Consider the following 10,033-nt stretch of genomic DNA (forward strand, 5'->3'; position numbering starts at 1 on the left):
GAGAGTCCTGTTTAATCCACAACGTCACTGACCTTGTGGATGAGTCTGTTGGTGTCTGTGACCCTCAGTCTGTTCCTCCAGCAAACAACAGTGTAGAGGACCACACTCACCATCACTGACTCATTAAACATCCTCAGCATTTTTCTGCAGATGTTGAAGGACCTCAGCTTTGGTCCTTCCTGTAGAGGGAGTCAGTGTTCCTCCCTCAGTCCAGTTTATTGTCCATCACCACTCCCAGGTATTTGTTCTCCTCCACACTGACCTCCTGGATGGAGACAGGACTGATTGGCCTCTTGGTTCTCCTCAGGTTCACAATCAGCTCTTTGGTCTTTGTCACATTGAGCTGTAGATCTTAGTGAGGAAACATTTTTGTGATTATTTCTCCTTTTTTTCAGGGGTGTAACATATACATAAGTTTATTATAGACGGGGTCCTTGGTGGACCGTCGTTGTCTAATGCCTAGAGGTGTCTCTATTCTGATATTAATATCAGTCCGTTTGGTTGTTTGTGGTGTTATTATTTTATATATTTATGCCTGTTGCTTTTCTTTTTCCCAGTATCATGTAAGACATACTATGAGAGTCTGGAAGAACTTCACACTTAGTCATCCAGACCTTTGGACCCAAACAGAAGACATTAAAGGTTGAGCTCACAGCAGACAGAGGAGGACGAGGGTCAGATTTATAAAGACAACACAACACAGAGCAAAGTAGAGCTTCATCTATTCCTATTATTTTTGTACATTATGTGGTTTATTATGGGACATTTTGGAGGGAAAAACTAAACAAAATGGCTGACACACACACACATAATATATTGTTGTGTTAACAACATACAACCCAGGTTCCCAAAGTGGGGTACGGTACCCCCAGGGGTACGCAAATTGTCATTTGGAAGCTCGAATATAAATGGACCAGCAGTCAGGAGCCTCCATGCAACACTACCCATGATTACATATTGTTATTTTTTATTATTACATATTATTCCTCAACAGGATAGGTAGAATTCATTGAGAAAGTGAAAGTATAGAATACAGTTGTTTAAGATTTTGTGTGAGTCATGTAATATATTGTTTCAAAGGAAAGTCATCGTAGATTATGATTATGCCTTGCACAATTTGATTAGTGGGCAATTTACATTAAAAGTTGTTTTCTCATTTATTTGTGAGTCAAATATTGCAACAGTTGGTGGTACCAAATAATTGACACCCACCCCCGGGGGCCCACCCACTTTTCCGGTAATTTCTAAATTTATTGGAACATAGTTGTGTGATTTATCATTTGAAAGGCAATTCAATGTAGATTACAATTTTACGTTACACAATTTGATTTGTTTTACTTGGTGGAACCGAGTCATTTCACTGAATTCTTGGGAACGTGGTACGTGCTATTCGACGCGGAGACGTTCCGCGGCCGTAGTTCATCCAAACTTTTTACCCAGGGCCCAAAATGTGGTACCACACCCCTGGCGTGATGTGATATCAGCATGGGAAAAAGTGTGAGCCCTGCAAACATTGTGTGACTGACTGATCAGAGATATGAGTGTTGGTTGAAGTCATGAACTGATCTACTCACTGTAATCACATTTTAAACACTCACTTCATTTATTCTTCATTCTGGTTGTCGTGAACATAAAGTCTGTTGTCTATCAATTATTCTTGATCTCCATGGATATTTTTTATCTGGTTGAAACATTAACTTTGACATACAGTTCAAAATGTGTTAATAAAATAAATAAATAAAAATGGTAAAGAAGTCAAACACAGACTAATGTGTTTATGATTCTTTATGTCTCTTAAACCTTTTTATGCACTTACTCTTCTGTTGAACTTTGGAGCAGAAATGTGAGATTGAACGTCCATCAAAATCCAGACTTAGGAACAAAAGTATGCTTTTATGCACATTTTATCTTACTTTTTTTTTTTGCAAACACATGAGATTAACATTCATAAAGGGAAACTCTAGAGTGAATGTACATTTTGACCTATGGTGATGACAGGTAAAGAATAATACTGAAGAGTGTAAGAAGACATGGAAACCAATTGTAAACAGAAACAAGGAGTCTATTAGAAGGACTGCTGAGGCACAGAGTGACACAAACAACAGACGGACCAAATGTAGGTGTGTTCAGATGTTGAGCCCAGGCTCCGCCCCCTGCTGCAGGGGCGCTAGTCGTTTAGACCTCATGGTGGTGCTGCTGGATGTTTAGCTGAAAGCAAGAAAAAAGAGTGGAGTAAGCGCCCACTGTTGTCCAATCAGAATCAGATCCTTGACACACTTTGACCCTTAAAAGGGCAGTATTATGAAAAGTTTACGTCCTAATGGTTCTACTACAGTGATATACATTCCTTTAGCCGCATTCAGAGGGACAAAGTTGAAAAAGTTCTGTTTCCTCCTCCCTTGTTATTCCACATGTTGTATAAAGTCAGCTCCAAACGGGACAGTTGGATTTGTCTCGCGTTGTGACGTCACAGTGTGGGAACTCCTCCTCCAGACAATCCTGGCTCCTCCTACCCTATAAGAATGTGAGCTCCTCTGTCTCAAACTACCTCACAGCCAGTGTTTGGAATAACTTTTTATGCCGTGACAACGCCGTTAACGTTACTGAACGTTAAATGTGGTGCGTTACATGCATTGATTGAATAATCTGATCTGTAGTGAGGAGGTGGGTTAAAAACAAGGTGAGCGATTATGATTGGCTAAGGCGGCGTCATGTTTCATGAAAGCCAATCAGAGCTAGTGTTTTTACTCATGTGCCAGCACACACACACACACACACACAACCACTACAGATATGATGAATCAGCAGTGATGACAAGCGTGGAGCAGTCTGATGAAAAGTTGTTATTTTTAAGGTGACGATACAAACACTACTTTATAAATGGTCAAAAACAATAACGTACATGTGAAGTGTTCATTATATCCAGGAGAGAAGACTTAGTCCACATTCGTTGTAAGCAACTCAAAATTTAATGAAGCACCTCACAACGACACACACATCTACGAAGCTAGTAGCTAAAAACACTGATACCCCAACCACAGATGACCATCCATGAGCAAAGAAGGACACGGAGCAAAGTCATCCAAGCAGCAACAGCTGGATCTTTCTGCCTCACAACAACAACCTAAGATGGCACAGGCTGAAGTCCACTGTATGATAGGCAGGTATGTGGTTAAAAGTATGTTGCCATTATCGACGGTGGAGGATGATTCATTTCGAGCCATTATTGCTAAAATACCAAAGAAAGCAGGGGTGTGTACGCCACGCACCAAGACGTTTGTAAGTGCTGAGTACTCCAAAATGAACAGAGAGCTTAAAAAGTGTTTTGAAGTTAGAATTTTTATCTACAACTGCAGATAACTGGACTGCATACAACCACAGTTAGCTCGGTGTGACCGCCCACTGGTTAGATCCACACAGCATAGAGCAAAAGAAAGCAGCCTTGGCCTGCAGACATTTTCAGGGCCGTCATACATATGACAGCATTGCTACTGAACTGGACAATATCCAGTCATCCTTTGGTATTTCTAACAACATCACAGCTACTGTCACAGACAATGTTTGTTCAGTCTGTTCAGGGTGATGATGATGATGTGACTTTTGTCAACCTTCATGATGCCTTACAAGACATAAATGTGGAAGAGGGTATGGAGTGGATGTTGTGACTTTGCCACCTCCAAATGCACAGCTTTGTGGAACAAAGCCAACCGTTCCACAGTGTCTGCAGAGATGGTGGTTGAAGTCCTTGAAAGGAAGCTCCCTGTACCATGAACAACCACATGGAACTCCTTTCATGATGCCGTTGCTCGTGTCTGTGAATTCCCAATCGCCGAGCTGAACACCGTTTCCTACAGTTTTGGGTTGAAGGCCATCACAGATCGGGAGAACCAGTTCCTCAGAGAATCCTGCACAGTGATGAAGCCACTAACAGTAGCCGTTGGCATTCTTCAAGGTGAAATGTTTATTTCTTCTCGTGTGTGTGTGTGTGTGTGTGTGTGAGCGCGTGTGTGTGTTTGTGTGTGTGTTTCATTTCAGGCAATCAAAACCAGATTCTCAGAAGTGCTGGAAAGCAAGGCTGCCATCTTGGCTGCGGTGACACAGCCCAGATTTAAACTCCGTTGGCTGTGTACACAGGACAGGAAGGACAACGCAAAGACAAGTCTACTGGTGGAGTGCAATAAATAACTGAATCAACTTTCATAATACTGGACCTTTAAATAGTGAGTCTGCATCAAAGCTCACTCACAATAACTTTAGTAGGAAACAGCAAATTAACGTAAGTTGTGCATGTGTCACACCTTGGTCACACTGACAGAAAATCACAAAAGTGGTGGATTTGGAAAGATTAAAGAAACTATGCTGACGTTTGATTGGATACTGTAGCCCTGGTATATTTAAATGTCACAATTGGCAGCATTTATTCATTGGTTTGACTAGAAATGTCAAAAGACTTGTTGAAATACTTCAAATCATCTGAAGTATAATATACTGTAGCTCCTGTCAGTGTGAAGTTTAGGTGACTTTATAAAGTGAGGGATGTCACGGTCACATGGTGAGGAGTGCTTCTGTTAGGGGTTAGGGCGTCCCAATCCTTTTCACCAACATATAAAACACATGAACCATGTGAACCCAGTAGAGAGGACTCACTTCTCAAACACATGGTTACAGAACGGCTTTTATACGTTTCTTTCTCATTAAACATGATTGTTCTGATTCAATTATAAGATAATATAGTTCAATTTAAACAAGGATGGGCACACAATAACAATACGATGCAGTATTTTGGAAAGAAAAAAAGAACAAAATAAAAATATAAAAATTGCAGTGTGAAAGATAATCTCATTTAGTTTGACTTTATCTCTGGACAAACTGCTCAGTGAAAGAGGAATAAAAATCATTTAAATTAAAACATACGTCCCGTAACGCCCAATGTGAGCACATTAGCTGAGAAGATAAACTAATAAGATGAATATGGTAAGATCTACTCACCGCTAATCACTTTCTATAATGGTTGGATTATAAATCCAGTAGATTTTTTATTAGTTATTCAATTTATAATATTTAACATTATCTGCTTTGAACAAAATGGACAGAAGTAAATGTTTAATGGAAGTGTGTGACACACACAGACACACACAGACACACAAACACACACAGACAGACACACATAGACAGACACACACGAACAGACGCACAGAGACAGACACAGACACAAACACACACACACACATAGACAGACAGACACACAAACGCACACATAGACAGACACACACGAACACACACAGACAGACACACAGACAGACGCACACAAACACACACAGACAGACACACATAGACAGACAGACACACAAACGCACACATAGACAGACACACACGAACACACACAGACAGACACACAGACAGTGTTACTCACATAGAGGTCATGTCGTTGAGAGCGTGGTCCAGTTCCTCACTGATGGCTTTGTATTTGAGTTTCTGTGCATAAAGCTCATCTATCGTTGCATAGAGAGAGTGAAAACATTAGATTACATTAGATTGAAAAACTGATGAACACATTTGAACTGTAAGGGGCGGATTCACTAAAGGTTTAGGGTATGAAAACGTGTGCAAATGCCACTCCACACCCTAATAAGGGGTACAAACCCGAGGGAATCAGGACTGCACGTCATAATGTGCCCTCAATCCATTTAGTGCATTACCTTCTGATGATTATGTAAAGTAGGAGGAGCTCATAAGAAGCACAAAAGATGGAGGAGGAATGCCAATAAATGAATGCAGTGGACGCATCGCAATTCATCAAAATCGTTTGCAGAGACTGTTTCTGCACCAAAAACAGTACGACTCACAGGCAGGTGTAAACACACACACAGAGATGTGTGTGTGTGTGTGTGTGGGGGTGTGTGTGTGTGTGTGTGTGTGTGTGTGTGTGTGTGTGTGTGTGTGTGTGTGTGTGCAGAATCAGCTGATCAGCTGTGTCATTTACGCAGAGATGGAACAAGGTTCACAGTGTGTGACTCAGCACTACTCAGGAGCTCTGAGAGTGATGACTCAGCACTACTCAGGAGCTCTGAGAGTGATGACTCAGCACTACTCAGGTGCTCTGAGAGTGATGACTCTGCACTACTCAGGAGCTGAGAGAGTGATGACTCAGCACTACTCAGGAGCTCTGAGAGTGATGACTCAGCACTACTCAGGAGCTCTGAGAGTGATGACTCAGCACTACTCAGGAGCTCTGAGAGTGATGACTCAGCACTACTCGGGAGCTGAGAGAGTGATGACTCAGCACTACTCAGGAGCTCTGAGAGTGATGACTCAGCACTACTCAGGAGCTCTGAGAGTGATGACTCAGCACTACTCAGGAGCTCTGAGAGTGATGACTCAGCACTACTCAGAGCTCTGAGAGTGATGACTCAGCACTACTCAGGAGCTCTGAGAGTTGATGACTCTGCACTACTCAGGAGCTGAGAGAGTGATGACTCAGCACTACTCAGGAGCTCTGAGAGTGATGACCTCAGCACTACTCAGAGCTCTGAGAGTGATGACTCAGCACTACTCAGGAGCTCTGAGAGTGATGACTCAGCACTACTCTGGAGCTGAGAGGTGATGAACTCAGCACTACTCAGGAGCTCTGAGAGTGATGACTCAGCACTACTCAGGAGCTCTGAGAGTGATGACTCAGCACTACTCAGGAGCTCTGAGAGTGATGACTCAGCACTACTCAGGAGCTCTGAGAGTGATGACTCAGCACTACTCAGGAGCTCTGAGAGTGATGACTCAGCACTACTCGGGAGCTCTAACCTGCTGGTTGATGTTTGGACTGATCAAAAAAATAACATTAGCTCTTAAAGTTTATTAAATATCATTTTATTTGTTTATTTAGTTTTCTACATTATTGAATGTTTGTGCAGCAGACAGAGAAGTCCACCTGCCTCCAATTGAACTTCTTCAAATGTCACTGTGTGTTTCTGTGCACTCACCTCTCCACGTTAAACAAATAAAACGTTCATTTAAATACTAGTGTTCATGTGCAGCTATTAGTGCTGAAACAGCGCCACCTGGTTTACCACCCTTTATTTCAGATCTTAGTGAATCCGCCCCTCAATGATCTAAAGATATGCAAACTTGAATCTAATCTAACATTGTTGAACAGGAGCTCCCATTCTTTAGTGTTTGAGGTGAACAAATGTTGTACCTTCCAGATCATCGATGGTCTTCTCCAACTTAGCCACAGATCTTTCTGCAAACTCAGCACGAGTCTCAGCCTGACATCAAATCAACGAGATCTCATCAGACGTTATTTCAGCTCAAACTACAAACATGTTGTTTGAATTACAAACACGTTTTTAAACAAAAGTGGAGACGTTCTGACCTCTTTTAGCTTGTCCGTCAGGATCTTGATTTCCTCCTCGTACTTGTCCTCCTTCTGGGAGTACTGTGGAGAGAAGGAGGGAAGAATTGTTGCACTTGATGACTTCTTAAAGGGATCCTCCACTGTTTTTACAAACGTGTTCTAAAACCTTCAAAATGTCCTCATTAGTAGATCTATGTCGCACACATTCATTTTGCACCATATTTGTTTGATTAACTTTTTTAAAATAGGACTACTTTACCATTTGAGACCCTGTGCACCGCCATGTTGAAATGACATCGTTGATGACGCGTATCATTGAGTTCTATATGAGGTGAAGCGTTCAGGATCATTTAGCAGCTTGTGCTGCTTTAGGTTGATCTAAAAATCAGTAAAAGTTCAAAAAAATTGATCTAAACCTCTTTAGTTTACCAAAATTTGATAAACAAAATCTGTAATCCAAAAAAAATCTGTGACCACAGGGGGCGACAGTTCCATCTCTGCTGTTTTATAGACAACATGAAGAAGAGAAGAAGAAGTCCTACATGTAAATACAGACAACCAGGATCTACTGCTGCTCATTAATGCTGACCCAAGTAGAATCTGTCTGATGCAAAGAACTGGTGTTCATGTCAGAAATGGTTGAAGGTTTGGTTTATGGGTTTAAGTCGAGATTTTTTTGCTCTTCTTCTCTTCTTCATGCCGTCTATGAAACAGCAGAGATGGAACTGTCGCCCCCTGTGGTCACAGATTTTTTCGGATCACAGATTTTGTTTATCAAATCACGGTAAACAAACATGGACTTTTTAAACTTTTACTGATTTTTAGATCAACCCAAAGCAGCACAAGTTGTTACTGTGACTGAAAAAGCTGCTAAATGATCCTGAACGCGTCACCTCATGTACAACTCAATGATACGCGTCATCAATGATGTCATTTCAACATGGCGGCACACAGGCTCTACAACTAATAAAGTAAACTAATAGTAAACTAATCACATTTTTAAAAGTTAATAAAACAAATATGGTGCAAAATAATGTGTTTTGCTAGACATAGATCTACTAATAAGTACATTTTAAAGGTTTTAGGACACATTTGTAAAAACAGTGGAGGATCCTTTAAATGCTTCACACGCCTTTGGAAACATTCTAAATATTAGTGGAAGTTTGTGGCTTTTATTTTGACATGAAACCTGTGGGATCTAAAGTTACTTTTCGGCAGTGGCTAAACATTTAGCATCACAGTCTTTTAGTCATGGGTTCAAGTCTCACTCCTGGTTCACTTCATGTTAAGACCTTTATTTAGATTTCTGTAGTTTTTACTGATGAAATTTGAGGGTTAGTTTGTTCTTGTCACGTGGCTTTGATTGAAATAGCTCCACTGTTTTTCCACTTAGTCTCTGTGTGTCATAATGAGGTCTAGACTCATTTCCACCTCATTCTGCTGATGTTTCCCTTTAACCATATTTATATGGTTAAAGGGAAACAAACATTTCTACCACTAACAGTTGGTATGTTGAGCCTCTGTTCTACTCAGACAATATGTGGACAAACATATGATGTACATATATTTTATTGTCATATATGTACACATACATACTAAGCATGTGGAGATTAATCAATATGAATCCAATGTGTGCGATGCGTGTGTGTATTCATTCAGTGGGCATTGGTACAAATTACGGGTGAAATCGTGATTTTTTTCATCCATTTATTTTCTGACCCTCTTGCTAATCTGAGAAGCTCACTAGCATCAATGCTGCTCCCCCTAATATTATATATATTATATATATAGTCTACAGCAACAGTGGTGAGAAAAGTATCTGTAATAACGTTGTCCTACAGCTCCCTCTACCTGTGATAAACATATACAGTAACTGACCTCAGATCTGTTTATAAGTGTATTTTAATTTATTTTATTTTATTGTTTGTCTTATGGACATTAAATATGACTCAGTGAGGGTCTGTTTACAGCAGCTGTGACTGTTAAATAATAGTTTTCATCTTTCTTTGCATAAGCAGTTGTGAACGACCTAATAGTGAAAGGTTATTATTATTAGTATTATTATTTATATCATAAATGTTAATGTATTAGCCTAATACCTGCTGAATAATTCATATTAGTATCTGTGGCAGACAGGAATATGTGACAAAGTGATAGTAATAGTAGAAATTATAATCAAAATGTGCTGTTTTTGTGTTACATTTGCTGTTTTTAAGGAAATGAATAAATCCTCTAGAATCACGTAATCGCAGCTTCTTATTTTCTATTTACATTTTTGGTATAATTTATTTGCATCATGTTGTATCGTATTGTGTAGAATTAAATCGTATATCGAATCGTGAACAGAGGTGATGTAAAGACTTGCCCAACGTCCCATAGTGATGGACTTGAACCGATAACCCTCTGGTTTCAATCCTGCTTCCTTAACCATTGAGTTAATGATAATAGAATAAATAGACCTAACTGTAACTACAGTTACTCCTAGAACGCTGAGGTCCTTGTCCTACCTTCTCAGCCTGGGCCTCCAAAGACTTGAGATTATTGGTGACGTTCTTCAGCTCCTCCTCCAGCTCAGCACATTTACTTAGAGAAGAAGATGACATCATCTCACAATCATAAAACATTAACCTGGAGTTCCTTCAACCAAAAACTCACGCCTCTGCCAGCTCCGCCCTCTCCTCC

The 10,033-nt window shown here is 40.4% G+C and overlaps 1 protein-coding gene across 1 annotated transcript in view; it reads right to left on the minus strand.

Annotated features, from left to right (window-relative positions):
- Window positions 1-1,873: 1,873 nt before the first annotated feature.
- LOC114471834 (tropomyosin alpha-3 chain) overlaps window positions 1,874-10,033 on the minus strand; it is a 14,200-nt gene continuing 6,040 nt past the window's right edge. The window contains exons 5-10 of the mRNA XM_028460772.1: window positions 10,007-10,033; window positions 9,859-9,934; window positions 7,370-7,432; window positions 7,193-7,262; window positions 5,414-5,492; window positions 1,874-2,208 (exon numbers count right to left, since the gene is read on the minus strand). The exon at window positions 10,007-10,033 is cut by the window's right edge and continues 44 nt beyond it. Of these exons, the coding sequence (XP_028316573.1) occupies window positions 2,205-2,208; window positions 5,414-5,492; window positions 7,193-7,262; window positions 7,370-7,432; window positions 9,859-9,934; window positions 10,007-10,033 (319 nt within the window). The 3' untranslated portion in view covers window positions 1,874-2,204. The remainder of the gene's footprint in view (window positions 2,209-5,413; window positions 5,493-7,192; window positions 7,263-7,369; window positions 7,433-9,858; window positions 9,935-10,006) is intronic.

The sequence above is a fragment of the Gouania willdenowi genome, chromosome 11 (genome assembly GCF_900634775.1).
Source record: "Gouania willdenowi chromosome 11, fGouWil2.1, whole genome shotgun sequence".
Classification (NCBI taxonomy): domain Eukaryota; kingdom Metazoa; phylum Chordata; class Actinopteri; order Blenniiformes; family Gobiesocidae; genus Gouania; species Gouania willdenowi.